The sequence below is a fragment of the Rhopalosiphum padi genome, chromosome 1 (assembly GCF_020882245.1).
Source record: "Rhopalosiphum padi isolate XX-2018 chromosome 1, ASM2088224v1, whole genome shotgun sequence".
Taxonomy (NCBI): Eukaryota; Metazoa; Arthropoda; class Insecta; order Hemiptera; family Aphididae; genus Rhopalosiphum; species Rhopalosiphum padi.
The window spans coordinates 54,460,943-54,477,670 of record NC_083597.1 but is presented as its reverse complement, the minus strand read 5'-3'; the positions used below and the strand labels follow the sequence as shown (position 1 = coordinate 54,477,670).

Below are 16,728 nucleotides of genomic sequence, written 5' to 3'. Positions count from 1 at the left end.
ATTTAAAATTCTCACTTTCTATAACTTTTTTAGTTTATAAAGATATTTAAATACATTTTAAACAATATACAACAAACATTTTAGTGGTAATGATATTTAAACAAGGCTAAAGGAGTCTGTTTATTTCCATTATTAATATTTACTGCATTCACTGACAAAAATTGTTGGAAAAAACTATCATCTAACTTTAAAAAATTAACTTTTGGGTGTGTCCGTCTCATATCAGTTCAGATGTTATCGAAAACAAATGATCATAGTGATCATACTGTTAACAAGGTCTCTTTCGGTTAAGGCGTGTTCCAGTCCAGAAAGTGTCTATTTTAATTAATAAAATTTTTTACTTTTAGTTACTTTGTCAACTTAGGAGTAAGTATACTTGGAGGTTTGTCCAATTTTTTTACCAATTCATTTATATACCCACTATTTTATCATATATTGTTGATTATTCTTTTCAGTAGTCTCAGTATTGGCCCTGCCCATTTTTTTTACTTTATACCATTAATTTTATGTTTTTTGATTGATTTAGGTACTAAGTCGTTTGTGTGCTTAATTTTATTTAACTGTATCTCAGCACCATGTCTGAATATTGGCTGATATCAGCTCCCGGAGACAAGACTTGCCAACAGACCTGGGAAACTCTCAACAATGTTACTAGCAAGCAGAATAGTTTGTCCATCAATTACAAATTTCACATACCTGATTTGAAGGTGGGCACATTGGATCAGTTAGTGGGATTATCTGATGATTTGGGAAAATTGGATAGTTTTGTTGATCAAGTTACCCATAAGGTGGCATCCTATTTGGGGGAAGTACTGGAAGACCAACGAGACAAACTGCAAGAGAACTTGATGGCCAATAATGGTATGTATTTATCTAGAATGGTTTTTTTTCAACCCATTGAATAACAATGACGAAAATCCAATGTAGCTCAAGTGACTTGTCTCTGTAGTGTACTTACCTATCCTACTTACTTTTTTGAAACATTATTATTTATGTCCTGGATTTTTATTGGTCATTTTAGTTAAGTTTTTCCTTTACCCTTGCATCCATGTGTCAATACTAATATATATAACATTTATATTATTAACTTTTTTGTCATTCATAATGGAAAAACATGTAAAGCTAAAAAGGCCAAAAAAAAATATATATATCTATAGAATCAAAAATGCACTATACTTTATTTATTAGAAATATAACATTTGGTACTATTGTTATAGTATAATTAAGTTAATTTAATTTTTCTACGATATGCCAAAATGAAAAACTAATGCATCCTATAGATGGTTGCGTGTGTGCGTGTTCACAGTCTATATTTTTCCTAAATTGTGATCATTATTTTTAGAGCACAGCATTTTTTTAAATATAAAATTATGAATATTCAATCAATTTGTTATCTATATTTTTTTAATGATTAAAAAATTTTGGTACCTATTATTCACTCATCTATTCATATGTGTTATGTTTACCATATATTTTGATAAATAAATATACATATTACATATATATATACATCAATTACACCAAAGTGTTTGCATAATTCAAATAATTTCAATAGAAGTTTAAAATAATTTTTATGCACATTCAAAAATAATGAATATATTTGGTTTCAAAATGTATTTTTTTTCATCATGTAGCTTATGTAATTGGTAGTTCTTCTTTTGGTGGACCAAAATACATTAATAATTTTATTTTAATAATTGCCTATTAAGAAATTAAAATATTTATAAATTATTTGGTATAATTTATTTTCCTGATAACCATTTGATTTTAAATTATAATGTTTTATTATTTTATTTTCTTCAAAACTAATTGTTTAGCATTTTAACTACCACATTTAATTTAATTTAAAAAGAGTAAGTTTTTCTCATCCAACTGATCTGATATTAATTCAAGTTGACAATATTGAGCACGCCTATTTAAATAAATTAGTTAAACAAAAATTAATAGTAAATACATTATTACATTATATAGTATTGTAACTAAAAATTATATGTTAAATACAATAGGTATTTTAATTAAATTATGTTCAGGAATGAAATGTTGCTTAGTTTAGAAGTCTATTACAGTTACTTCTTAATTTTCTACTTAAATATACATATATCATGTGTGACCCTAGTGTAAAACTAGATAGAATTTTAGAGAAATGCCCATTTAGGTTAGGTTGATATTGGTCTACACATAGTGCCATGTAGCCATATTAAGTTAGAGAGATAGGCCTATGACTTTTTTTCTGTTGGCGATTGCAAAAAGTAAAAGCTTTGTTATGGGTTTGTTGTGTGTGGCGTTGGACACAGCATTGTCTTGAGAGTCGTGGGCCGTGTGCTGGGAAGAGCCCGCCTTGAGCTATTCAAAGTCCAGATGGCCGACAGGCGTGTGTCTAACGTCCCAAGGTAAGCGGCTGCTTTTAGTAGGATGCTTCATGCAGTGTTGGCTTGTGGTTTCATTTTTCAAATTGTAGTTTCCTTATTATTTTTGAATGTATTTCTTCTGAAGTTAGCATTGTTACATTTTATATTTGACTATTGTGTTCAATCAAAAAAGACACACTATTAGATTAACTTACTTGCAAAACTCAGTTCAATTAATATTGTTTGGCAATGGTAATAAATAAAAATAAACAGTTTGATCATAATTATTAACTATTTCTGTTAAAACACTTATGAGTAAACTATAATATTATAACAATATAAACTAATATATATTTAAAATTAATTATAAATTAAAATTCATTACATAATTATAGTTTTTCTTATTACCTTATAAAAAAGGTAAATTGTATGTTATTATGTTATACATTATAATCCAAATATAGGTATAATTAGAATATTTGATGTTTATAAAATACAACAGAATTAACCTTATTATATTATATATTTAATAAAAACAATATACTTTTCTATAGGCACTAGAAAAAATTACAATACAATTATAAAGTATATGTAATTCTTAATTTTTTTTTCTATATTACTTACTATAACTTATAGTAATACCACATAGTGCTGTTTAGTAACAATAATAGTTATAATTTTAACTATTGTGTATCATAATTTTTATTTTTACAATAATAATATATAACTTAAATTGTTCTTCATTCCTTACAAAGATTTATTAATATGTTTCAATATTATCATAAAAAAAACAACAGTAAAGGAAATGTACTCTTATATTTTAACTACTATAAAAATTAACATTTTTTATACCATTAAGTAAACAAGAATATTTTTCCAATACTATAGTAAGGCTTTGTTCATATAGTTACATAATATTATGTGTGGTGTATTAAATATTTTGCATTTTATATTGAATAATAATAAATTTGAACGCACATATTAAATAGCCCTTTGTTACTGTTGCATATATAAACTCCAGCAATGTAAATTAAAACATGACATTAAATACAGATAGTCAATGTGACCTGGGCCTTTATTTATTTTTTAAATCAATGATTCAGTGACTTTATTTTATTTTAATATTGCATTCTGTTCTTAGCAATCTAATGATATAAAAAATGTATACAATCAAATCAAATGATTCTTTTTACACCTAAAAAATAATAATAAATATTTCAACATTTTAAATATATATATAGGGTGAACCATTTAAGTCTCTACACTCAATTTTTGAATTTTTCAGTTTCAACATTTTTGAAAATATGCTTACAATGTATTTTAATGTCATTAAAAAAATGTATTTTTAAAATTTTATATTATTAAATTTATGAATTTTATAGTTTTTTAATTCATTTCTAAAGAATAATATTTATTGAAATATTTTGACTCTTAATTGTATTTTGCCACTCTATTCCCTTCATCTTATCTTTAAATACTTATAAATGACAATTAATTAACTACTCATTTAAAATTCAATTTTTATGTGTCAAAATTTGAAATATTAAAAAACAGTAATATTATTATTAACAATACTCATAATATTCTTTTTCTGAATAAAAATATAATTTATTTTCAAAAATGTCGTTTTATAATGATATTAAAAATCATTAAAAAAAAATGTTTTCATAAAACTAAACATTTTTGGAATAGTGATGATACTAAATTATACCATTATTGTATATATATATACAATAATATATATATATATTATTGTTTAAATATTTTTTCATAAGTAAATCGTTTATATATTTCATATTTTTTACATTAATAATCAACGCATCTTTATTAATTTTTTGTTGGTAATGATTTATTTTGATTTATATTTATATTTCACTCAGTGTATTATGTTATTATGTAGTTTTAAAATGGTAACATTGGTAACATTTAAATTATTTTGTAGCTAAGTATATTGATTTTTTGGTATTTAAAAAGAATAATATCTGTAATTTTATTATTTATCTATTTTCTATGTTGAATTATTAAAATAAATATAAATAGTTAAAAATAATATGAATTAAAATTGTTGAATGAATAAGTATATTTTTAAATTAACATAAAACTATTTCTGTTGTATCTTCAATGGGAATATCATTAAGTTATGTTTATATGAGATTATTATAACAGATATTAATATTATGACTTGTACTAGTAAATAGTAAAAAATTTTGGAATTTTCAAAATAAAATGTAATAGCGTGTTCTTAAAATTAAAATTTATTATATTGTAATTATATTTTTTTAAATAAAGCAGCTTCAATGCTACAATTTCTTAGTAGGTATCTATTTCATATTTTAAAATGCACAATAGGCTTTTGCACACAATCGTTTGTATTTCACAAAGGTTTGTTTTTACGATACATTTTAACACATTTTTTGCCTTGTTTTTATTTTGAGTAAAATAGTTGTTTTATTTTATTTTTGGTGTTTATATTAAAGAAAATTGATTTAATAAATAAAAATATTGGAATTCTATTATAATATAATTAATAATGTCCATTTCTATAATAGAGTTCAACTTAATTTATTTTATTGATTGGCAATATTATGAAATTCTCTGAGAGTTGAAGTAATATTTTTAAGATTAAATATTTTCATATATTTGTATGTATAAAATAAATATGATAAACTTTTCTTATTAAAATAAATTTGAAATTCACAAATAAATACTGTATAATATAAAAACATACCTATTACTGTAACACTTTGGTGTATCTGAAACAGGGCATGGAACAGTTTTATTTTAATTTACTGTTCAGTATTTATTATTTAAGAATTGATTTTCTCTTATTTTACAAATGAAAAACTAATATTTTAATTTCTAATTATCGAAACTTTCTTTATTTAATATTGGGGAAGTAATGGTTAATAAAAAATATTTTAAGTTGGCTATTAAAGAATACAAGATAATTTAATTTTTAATTTGAACAATAATCTAATTATCATAATGTATTTAATATTTTTGTTAATTATATATATTTGTATCTCATATTTAAAAAATAATATTATAAACACAATTTTAAGCTTCAATATGTACATACATAAAACTAATAAGTCATTATAAGTAATAGTTTTTAAGCATAATGTTGAATTAATTTGATATTGTTAAACAAAAAGAAAGAAAATTGTTAAGAAATGCTACATTATTTTAATTTTTTTTTTCATTGTTACGATTTGTGTCTGTTTCATGCTCTGCATCAGTTGATTATTGTTGATAAATTACCATTTATTGTATTTCACTTACAGTTAAGTAAATATTAATAATTTTTTTAGGAGACCTTGCCGTCTACTTAACTCATTTCCAATGGGACATGGCTAAATATCCAATTAAACAGTCGTTGCGTAATATAGCTGACATAATCAGTAAGCAGGTAGGGCAAATTGATGCAGATCTTAAAACTAAATCTTCAGTGTACAATAATCTTAAGAGCAGCTTACAAAATATGGAAAAAAAACAAACTGGCAGTTTGTTAACAAGAAATTTGGCTGATCTTGTGCGCAAGGAACATTTTATTCAGGATTCAGAATATTTAACTACATTGCTTGTTGTAGTGCCCAAGTAATAAAATAAAATACAAAATTTTAAATAATGTATTATAAATATTTTTTTATTCTTCAGGTCAGGATTTTCTGATTGGAATCAAAATTATGAAAAGTTGACCGATATGATTGTGCCTCGTTCTAGCCAGCTAGTTAGCCAAGACAATGATTATGGGTTATTCACTGTCACATTATTCAAAAAAGTGGCTGAAGAATTCAAACATCATGCCAGGGAGAAAAAGTATGATAATATGTTTTAATAATTTTTATTTAACGTAGGATAGTTATTCTTAATAAAAAAAAAAGAATTTTGAAAAATCAAAATTTTTCTTTGTTTTTGATATCCTAAGTATTTAATTTCACAAAATATATAAAAAATTAAAAAATTTAATGTTTATTGTATAAAGTGAATGTTCAATTTTTGAAAAGTATGATATAAAATATCAGTATATTTAATTGTTAAACTATTATCATTTAGTTTTTTTTATTCATATTATAGGTTTATTGTACGTGAATTTACTTACAATGAAGTTGAACTCGCGGCTGGTAAAAATGAAATTTCCAAGTTAGTAACTGACAAGAAAAAGCAATTTGTAAGTAATATATTAAATTAAATAATAAATATTGTACAATAAACTAAAATGCTTGGTTATTTTGAAAAGGGTCCGTTGGTACGATGGTTAAAAGTAAATTTCAGCGAATGTTTTTGTGCTTGGATACACGTGAAAGCTCTTCGGGTATTTGTTGAATCTGTATTAAGGTGAGATTTCTAAAACTTATTAAGACCAATATTTAACATTTATTTTTATTATTAGATATGGCCTGCCTGTTAATTTTCAAGCTATGTTATTGCATCCTAATAAAAAGAACACTAAACGGCTAAGAGATGTTTTGCACCAATTATATGGACATCTGGACAGTAGTGCTCAACAAGGTGGTGCATCCGGTGCACATGATGTACGTATAACATTAAAGTACCATAATATAATTATTATTTTTGTTCTAATTTTATTTGTTTCAGAGTGTTGATATACCTGGACTTGGGTTTGGTCAAGCTGAGTACTTCCCATACGTTTATTATAAAATAAATATAGATATGGTTGATTCAAAAGCGTAAAATTTAGTATTGAATCAAAATCACCCCATCGTTTAATGTTTTAAATGTATTTTTTTTTTTTTAATTTGCACAACATTGAAATAACCATAATTGAATCATTTTGCTGTCGGAATATTTGTAATCATGTTACAACATTTTTCATCCATTGATATCATTATTATATAATAATATTAGCCTATCTATACATTCCTTTACCATGCTATTAAACTTTTAATTATTATTTTTGAAAGCAATATTTTCTAAACATGTTTTAATACCGTTATGTTATTTGTTGTTTTTGAGTTGTTGGAAAATAATATTTTATTTTATTGAATTAAAAAAAAAATATATTATTTATTTTAATAAGTATAAATAGGTTGATAGAACTTAAATATTTTAATTATTATACCATAAAAATAAATGTAATTTGGAATTGTATTGTAAATATCCCATTTATTATTATCCTTTAGTACTGACATTTTAGATGTTACTTGAATTTTTTTTTTTAGAGATTGTACTCTTTTTAACATCAAATTTATACTTATATAAGATATATCGAGGGCTTCAGAGGCACAATTAACCTTGAGTTATTATCTGATTTTATTTAAAAACAATAAAACACAACTCTTTATAGAACAAAAAAGAAATATATTATGTTCTATGTACATTGGAAATCAATTTAATTGTCACTAATTCTGTTTTTAAAAGTATATGGATATAAATGAAAAATGTGTTAGCTTTTAATACTTAATATTTTTAAATAATAGTATCTATATGAATTTTTAAAATATAAAAATAATATATTAATGCAAATCAAAAAAATTGCACAAATATTTGTCACTTTTAATAATATAATAATTTATCAACAAATTAATAATTTGGATGTGTTGATTTGTAAAATTAGATATTTATATAGAACTATTAATTATTCATAAATTAAAATAAAATAGTTTAAGTGATTTTTTTAATTCAAATTATCCTAGTTAAAGTTAGTGATGAATAAAATAATTCTAAGACTGCTTCTGAATCCCTCTAATGTTATTATTATTGAGCGCAAGTGATTGTTTTATTATTATTATTATTATTATTACATGATATGAAGAGTTCATTTATATTATTTAATTTGGGTTCATTAATTAATGATAGTGATTATTACAAAAACATTCCTATGAGTTGCAAATTATTAGTAGAATATAATGACCATGTGATAACATTGTGTACATCATGGTTTATTATTATTGTTGAATTATGTATAATAAAAATTTTAAAAATAAAAAGTTTAATTAAATTAATATAACTATTGGTAATTTATCTAGTTAAGTTCAACATATGAACAAATTAGTATTTAAAATATTACACAAAATATGAAAGCAGAATTATATTGTATTTAAATGTTGTATTTAGAAACAATATTTTTACAAATATGGAGATAAATATTGTTTGATGTCTTCATTGTAATGTTTCATTTTCATTTACTCTGCACACTCTCTTGAATGAGACTCTAAAATGTATTAAAAAAATAATTAGTTTAATGATATACATTACAATTTATAGAAATATTGTAAGACATGATGACATAAAATAGTAATTAAAATCAAATTTTTTTAAATGTTTCCTTAATTTATAAGTGATGAAGTGATTCAATGTATTTTTAAATTATGGATTAAGTAAATATTATTGTACATAAGGTATATAAATCACATCGTTAAAACTTAATTTATTTGTATTATTTTTAATAAAACTTATACAAATATTATAAGTAGTGATTAAAAAATTCAAAATCAATTTTTCATATATTAGATTGGACCCCTTTTGATTTTAGTAGCTATAAAATAGGTTATATAAGTGTCAGGAAGTTATAATTTATTGTTAATTTTCTTACATTTAGTTCATCGATTTCAACATCCCAATTTTTTTCTGCTATTTTGGGTACAACTGCTATAAATAATTTTGTGATTTTTTTAACATTTTCTTGAAAAACTTTGATAACACTTGCAACATTGACTTTTTCTGTTGCTTCTCTCCAACAATCATAGTCTGTAGCCATGGCTACTGTGGCATATAGCAAACCTGCTTCTTTAGCCAGTACAACCTAAGATTATAATAATACAAAATAAGTAAGTAAGATAAAATATAGAATTATTTATTAATTACCTCTGGAACAAGTGTCATATTGACCAAATCAGCATTCCATGATCGATATACATTACTTTCAGCTTTTGTCGAGAATCTAGGTCCTTCAATAACTACAGCTGTACCAGTTTGGTGAACACGAATGCCAAGGCTTTGGGCAGTTTCAATAATAATATTCCGAGTAGCTAAACAAAACGCAGGTTCGATTGGTATGTGTACGACTTGATCATCCTTATTAAACATAGTTAAGTCACGTTTTTTGGTTCTAAAAATATATTTATAAAATAATATAATGCAACTGGAATCATAATAAATTAATGACTTACAAATCAATGAAAGAATCCAAAATTACTAAATCTCCAGGCTTAATTTCTTCTTTTAAAGAACCGGTTGCTGACGATGCAATAATATGTGTACATCCTAGATGTTTCAAAGCCCAAATATTGGCACGATAATTTATATTGGTAGGACTTATTGAGTGTTTACGTCCATGCCTACAACAAATGGCCTTATATATAAATTTATTTACTTGTTCTTTTAACTTTATTCTATAAGTACAAGTCTTTAGACTTAAGACAGATTTAAATACCATACATGTGGAGGCCCAGAGACCTATACCCTTCAAGTGACCTTTTTATTTAACTAAAATATTTAGATTATTTATGGAACTCTAATGGATAAAATTGCATATATTATATATATTTTCAAAAATTATTAGCTATGACAGTAACCTGGCTAATAGCACACAATCGATACCGTTGAGTTTTCCGCTGATGAGCATATCTGATGGATCGCCATAAGGAGTGCTCACTTTTTGCTCAGTTGCATCTTTAAAAAAATCTGGATCATCAAGTCCTGATCCACCAATGATGCCTATCTATGTAATTGAAAAATTTTTTTAAAAAAATTTCTATATGCACCTAATAATTCCGCCTTAAACATACCTTCACGTTGTATTTCATATTTTCTGGATGAGCACTAATGTATAAATGACTGATGTTTAGTAAGTCGATAAACAAATTGAATAATAAATTAACAAGAGAATCTTGAGCTTCTACCAATAAGTGGTTTTTAACTTTTTAAAATTCAAGATAACAAACTGTGATTTAGATTAATTTATACTACCTAATAGCCTAATAGCAACATAAATTGATAACAAAATAATATTAAAATTACTATCGTGTTACTACAGGCAGTTATATTTAACCTGTTTTGTTTCAGCACCGATTAAAGTGATTCATATATCACACGATATTATTACAATTATTACATACATAATTATGTAATAATTAAAAAGTAATGCTTGGCTGCTAATCAGTAATCACAGATATAATATTAGTTACCTACTACTGCAGTCTATAACTACGTAGGTATTAAAGTACTGTTGTCTGAAATCTGTAAAAAAAAAAATTAGTTGGTACCATACTACAGTGAAACAAGCAGTATCTCCAATAATTGAATTGTTGGGAAAATGTGTTTTTTGATTTCTTTGTTTTTCACCATAAAATCATTATTTTTACCCACCTTTTTTTTTTTATTAATTATTAGTCATAGGCATTCTTAATTTTTTGAAACATCTATTTTGTACTAGGATCATTATTTTGATATTTTTTTTCATATTTAAGGAAATACTGCATTTGTATCTAGTATTATTGTGTATTAAAAGAAAAATTAACTTTAATTAATGCAGTATTTCCATAAAGAAACTTTTTATTATAAAAAGTACACATTTATATGAATTAAAATTTAAAACTATTAGGTACCTCAATTATAAATTCTCAATAAATGCTTTTGACCAAAACGTTTGGTACATGGCGTGTGTGACTAGACAGTTACGACCATTCACTTATAAAAAATAAAGTGTACATACTGCAAAACCGTTTTAGATAAGATAACTAGGCAAATATGATGCAGTATTTACATTGAGAAATTATTTTACTAGTAAAATAAGCAGTATCTCCAATCTCCATTGGATATACTGCTTTATTCTCTAGGACATGCTACATGCATGTACATACTGCGTTTTTCCCTAGTATTTGACAATATTTTGGTCGGTACATTTTATAATGTATATTAAAGGCATTTCTAGTGGAGTTACGGTGTTTTCATAAGGAAAAAAAACCCGTAATTATGCAATTATGCCGATTATGAAATAAACTCAAATTTTGAAATTTGGCACTTACTGCTTGTTCCGCTAGGAGGGCAGACTACCTATTACATGGCTATAAAGTTTATTAAACCGGTAAGTTTCTATAATTAAATATTAATATATTATTTATTTTTCAATTTAAATTTAACAATATTGTTAGCCAGTTTTGCCACTTTTTTATACTTATCAAATTCAAATACCTACACGAATAAAAAAAAGGTATTTAAAAAGTCTAAATTTAAAATAATATTGATGTGTAAATGTGTAATGTGTATCAACAATGTAGTAGGTAGATGTAGTTATTTTGTATTTTAAATTTTAATAGATTTATAGGTAGGTACTAGGTAGCTATATTATATTCCTATTTCTTAGTTTCCTACATACGGCAATACCTATACGAATTATAATACATGTTGGTAGTTATCTACTATTATAGTACTTACAGCAACAGCAGTCAGCAACTTATACTCAATATTTTATAATTATTATTTTTCATTCTCTAGGCTTTTGAATTTGGAGGGGCTTATCGAGTCTTACCAAAAATTACTTTGAATATTTTTAAAGAATGAATAATTATTTTGAAAACGCCAATTTTGGTACACAGGCTAGAGTTCTTATCCCCACAACGAAAACAATCCATATGATTGTAAGTGCGTATTAATAAGACGTATTTTAAGCGACTTCATTTATAAATATTACGACAGTTTCTTAAAAGCACATTTTTTCAATTCTGGTTTTTGAATGTAATTATACTATTTATACTGTAAGTAGATAGGCACATAACATCTATTTATATATTGAATAGCTTTTTTGTTTACACATTTGAATTAAAAACAATACAATTTAACTTTAAAAAAATATTGAGTGTGACAAACACAGCAGCATGAGTCGTGACTCTATTCAATACATACATAGATAGGAAATTGGTACAACTATTACTATATGTATAGAACATTTTTAGATTAAATACTTAATTAGGAATTAATAGGGATCTAAATATTTGCTAATATTGCTGTAAATATTTAATATACCAATAGCTTAGAGGTAGGACAAGTAGATAATAACAGTAAGTTCAAAGATAATTTTTTTTTAAATATACTGTTAAGTAAAAGAATAAATTTAAAATTTACATTATTCATTTAATATAGATTATATATTCATTTGTTAAGAAAAAAATAATTTAATATCTAGCCAAATGTATGTACCAACCTACAACCCAAGAGTGAGGCAAGTACAAATTTTAAATTTAAATTAAATCTAAGTTCATCTATTTAGGATTTAGCTATTAATATAAACGTATTTTAATTATAAATGAGTAGACAGATGAGATCTATAGTAGTTAATACTACCTTTCTATTCGTTATTTTCATGATTTAGGTATTTGAATAAGGTATTATTTATTGCAGAAGTACTTACATATAAGCTGTATGCTATAGATTATAATATTATTTAAGTAGGTATATCTTAGAGGATGCCACACCTGCATGATATGTTTATTTTGTTCTTTCAAATGTGTGTTGTACCTACCAAATATGTGTAATTACTAATTAGTAATGAATTAATAACCTTTAACAATAGAAAGATTTGACATTATCAAATTTAAAGACGAGAACATTATCTATAATGCTATAGGTACTTATGACTTGTTTTACGATATTAAATAATTAAACAATTTTTTAAATATTTCAAATTCTAGTAAACAGCTTAAAAATTTAAATATTGTAAAAAAAATAGAATAACAATACAGTATAGACAAGCAATGCTCTTTTTTCAAGTTTGATTGTAAGTTATTTCAATATTATTAAAATTTACAACACAAAGTTGGAACTGCTGAACTTAGATTTTTTATGTTGTGTGTTTTAAGACGTACTTATACATGCAATAACAAATGCATGTGTAGCATCCTCTTAACATAATATTATATAGTTTTTTACGATATAATGATTTAATTTACTTAAAGTTATTTACAGTCACTATAGATGTATAAGTATAAAATTAAACAACGCAAAATCATATTAACCATTTATTCGAAATTAACGTAAATAGATAGGCACTTAAACAGCGGTTCCCAATCTGTTGGTAAAACAAAACACGATTTTTTGAGGAGTAAAGATTACATTTTTTTTTTTTATGTACTTTATAGCTATACATTTATTTTTACTCAAGGGGGGAATTTGTTAATATCTAACCTGATTTATGGGTAATTGTCTCTAAAAGGTTGGGAACCACTGAGTCCTATAATCTATTATAGCCGTATAGTTAATAATGTAATATTATATATTGTTCTGATTAAAAGTCCTATTTAAGTTCATATTTTGGTACAGATTTTCATTAAAATTTACTCAGCATTCTTACATGGGCGATTTTGAAGAATAGGTTCCCATTCTACACATACAATACATTTTTCAATATACCTACTGTTAACAGTTATATAATATCATATTTTTTCTTCTCAAGTTTTTGACGTCGTAATATAAAAATACAAAAAACACAGGCTAAAATCAATAAAATAACTGTTTATTGTATTGAAATTCAAGACCATAAAAATATATACGAAAAAAACAAATAGAGTTGTTATTTATATATTATGTAATATTATGTATAATAATAATATGTAGGTATAACATAAAATGTTCCTATGTATCGTGTGTTAGGTAGGTTCCCGAAATCGTAAATAAAAGAAATTTTCTCGTGATTTTATTAAAAATGTTTAATAATAAGTCTGCAAGACAACGAAATAATATTTAAGGACTAGTTTAGGTTTCTTCATAAAATGAAAATAAACCATTACATTATAATATACATTTGTAGATAATAATATAACTGTATAAATGCGGTTTAATATAATATTATATTCATACTATAATTAGTATAATTTTATTTTTATATTTAAAAACGTACGTTTTGTTTTCTCATTTAATTTTAATTTATTAAATGTTAATAATGAGTATTATATGAAATATATATTTTTTTATGAATGTTGCAGTTTTGTATAGTTACAACTTGACAATTTTTTATGTAGTTAAATTAAATTAGTTAAATTTTTAATACAACGCTTATATAGTATATCTATACAAGTCTTAAGTTGAATTTTTAAATTTTTATCAGAATATTTTTTCTATATATAGGTATGCATAAATTGAATGTATAGGTATATAGTACAATATATTTTATACATTTACATTATTACTGCATATTATTAAAATAAACTTATAATTAATCAATACCTAGTTAGTTATTTATAAATATTTAAAATTTAGATGATCAATTCGAGTAGTGCGTAATCTACTAAAATTATAAATGCTAATTGCTTATAAATATTCAATGATAATTGTTAATAAAACTATAATTTTTGAAAAATTAAAAAAAAATTTTCCTCTACCGAATATGATTAAATGATGAATTGTTAATTTTATAGTTGCCTATATTAATTTATATTTTAAAAACTATATATTTGCATTTGTTGTCTCCATTTCACAAACGTATAAGTGAAAACATAGTAAATCTTCAAAACTAATTTATTTTTATAAGCTTCATTATAATAGTTAATTGATCTATTATAAAACTTAAAAGTAAGAAAATTATTAATTTGTGTACGTTAGTTTTTTACAAAGATATTAATTTATATTAATTTTTTAATAGTTATGACTTAAGGAGAATTTTTTTATTGGAATATTGTACATAAGTACTTCATATACTCATAGCTAGTCATAGGTCGCTTAAAAATTAAAAAGTAAGAGAGAAAAAGACTGATTATGACTGTTTTCCTCAGACTGATTGATGAGACTACCAACGGAAAATATCGTGATTTCTCTCTCGCAAGTATATACTTAGTACGTAGGTATTTTACGTCCACATTTGGATGTGTACAGTTTAACAGGATGATTCACAAAGCATAATACTTAGATACTTCACTTTTTTCTTCAATAATGCAGTGATTTAAAATCTTTTTCAAATTAAAATCCTTCTTTTCTTCTATAAACTAAATAGCAGATAATTTTCGCGAAAATCTTGATGTAACAAAATCAAAATTTAGACGAGTACCTAATTTTTAAGCTTAATTTTTAATTTTGTGTATACTAGGATAATATGATAATAGATTCATGATCACGGGTTTGGAAGATATGGGGATATAGGGCTAATATTAGGTAATCCATCAACATTAATTATAATTCATAAAAATAGTTCAAGTATAGTGAATACTAGATTAAATATTACATCTATTTTATAATTTTATAAAACTAATTATAATGAATAATATCCATTCTATGACATTTTAATAACTAAGATATTATATACATATATATACTATACAGATTATTATAAGATATAAATTAAAATTAAAAATATGGATAATTTTATCCTTTTAAACACCATATAATACAATCAAAATTATTATTATTTAAGTAATAAGTTATTTACTACCTACCTAATTATGAAATATTATTTTATGTTACACATTATGAAATTATTTAATTAAAAACTTGTATTTTTAGTTATCAGAAAATAAAATACTAAATTTATAATTTGTTATTGAAAAAATAATAATTATCTACAATTTGATTTATATAAATTGGTATGAAGATTGATATTTTAAGTTGCCGATATTTCGGCTGTTGGCATTTTAACTCATTGACGTTTCGTACCACATCCGAGTAAGAGTGTACAGTGAACACATTTCTTATTTCTTGTTTAGTTCGGAATTTGAAAAAAATACGGTCTATATTCGAACGTGGAACGAAGGCATCGAGCCGAATGTGAAACGACCACGAATTTGAAGCGATTTATCGAATGCATCACGAGTCGGTTGTCGGAGGATAGACGGTCGGATAGTGTGGTGGTCGGCTCCACAATATTATTGATAGTTCGAAGGTTTTTTCAACTAGTTTTGCTTTTCAAAGAATCGTTTCAGCGTCCAATTGGAAATGCTGTCAATCGTTATACGCACCGGAGCTTATAGTGTTGTAGTGTTGTACTGTTGTATATTACGTCTACCAAGTATAAGTAGAATACATTTTTATACGAGTATATAGCTAGCCATATAAGTATCACAACATTCACAACTGTTGTTGGGTGCTCGTATTAATATTTTTATTGAAATTTTCGTGGTAATTTTTCAATTTTCAAGTAAGCATATTGTGGTCCGTTCATCCGTCCATCACTCAAACCATTCATTAGGTCATATGATTAAGTAATCGGAATATAATTGGGGGTATCTTAGACTATACAGGGGGATTCTTTTATCATTGAACACTTATTAGTTTGTCAAGTATTGACTTTTTTCAAAATTTTTAGTTTCATGCTTTTCCAAAACTGGTAAGTATAACATTTTTCACTCTTTTATTTAATAATGAAACCACTATCAACTTTTGATATTCAAATGACAACCTATATTTAAAATTTATTTAAATAATACGGCTATTT

At 24.4% G+C, this 16,728-nt stretch overlaps 2 protein-coding genes across 4 annotated transcripts; one reads left to right on the top strand and one right to left on the bottom strand.

Moving 5' to 3' along the window:
• The first annotated feature begins 58 nt into the window (after nucleotides 1-58).
• On the top strand, nucleotides 59-7,467 carry LOC132931982 (V-type proton ATPase subunit C). Of its 3 annotated transcripts, none has more exons than XM_060998136.1 (8): nucleotides 59-366; nucleotides 572-861; nucleotides 5,660-5,945; nucleotides 6,006-6,167; nucleotides 6,426-6,519; nucleotides 6,589-6,686; nucleotides 6,742-6,883; nucleotides 6,948-7,467. In XM_060998136.1, the coding sequence occupies exons 2-8, from the start codon at nucleotides 576-578 to the stop codon at nucleotides 7,041-7,043; spliced, it is 1,164 nt and encodes a 387-aa protein (XP_060854119.1). In that variant the 5' UTR covers nucleotides 59-366; nucleotides 572-575; the 3' UTR covers nucleotides 7,044-7,467. The 3 variants fall into 3 exon arrangements, with proteins under 3 accessions (XP_060854119.1, XP_060854118.1, XP_060854116.1); XM_060998135.1 differs by having other exon boundaries at nucleotides 60-382; nucleotides 527-861; XM_060998133.1 differs by having other exon boundaries at nucleotides 62-366; nucleotides 527-861.
• A 920-nt stretch (nucleotides 7,468-8,387) lies between these two features.
• LOC132931984 (S-methyl-5'-thioadenosine phosphorylase) lies at nucleotides 8,388-10,260 on the bottom strand. Its single transcript, XM_060998138.1, has 6 exons — nucleotides 10,100-10,260; nucleotides 9,887-10,032; nucleotides 9,482-9,649; nucleotides 9,177-9,420; nucleotides 8,905-9,114; nucleotides 8,388-8,523 (listed from the first exon to the last, which is right to left on the bottom strand). The coding sequence occupies exons 1-6, from the start codon at nucleotides 10,115-10,117 to the stop codon at nucleotides 8,491-8,493; spliced, it is 819 nt and encodes a 272-aa protein (XP_060854121.1). The 5' UTR covers nucleotides 10,118-10,260; the 3' UTR covers nucleotides 8,388-8,490.
• Between the last annotated feature and the right edge of the window lie 6,468 nt (nucleotides 10,261-16,728).

Bases quoted from the DNA above. Each gene is read 5' to 3' on its own strand.
- LOC132931984 (XM_060998138.1), bottom strand. The intron at 9,650-9,886 runs GTTACTGTCATA...CATTTGTTGTAG, and splicing joins GATTGTGTGCTATTAGCCAG to GCATGGACGTAAACACTCAA. The intron at 8,524-8,904 runs GTAAGAAAATTA...AATACATTTTAG, and splicing joins TTGAAATCGATGAACTAAAT to AGTCTCATTCAAGAGAGTGT.
- LOC132931982 (XM_060998136.1), top strand. From the start codon at position 576: ATGTCTGAATATTGGCTGATATCAGCTCCCGGAGACAAGACTTGCCAA. The intron at 5,946-6,005 runs GTAATAAAATAA...TTTATTCTTCAG, and splicing joins TTGCTTGTTGTAGTGCCCAA to GTCAGGATTTTCTGATTGGA. The intron at 6,884-6,947 runs GTACGTATAACA...TATTTGTTTCAG, and splicing joins GTGCATCCGGTGCACATGAT to AGTGTTGATATACCTGGACT.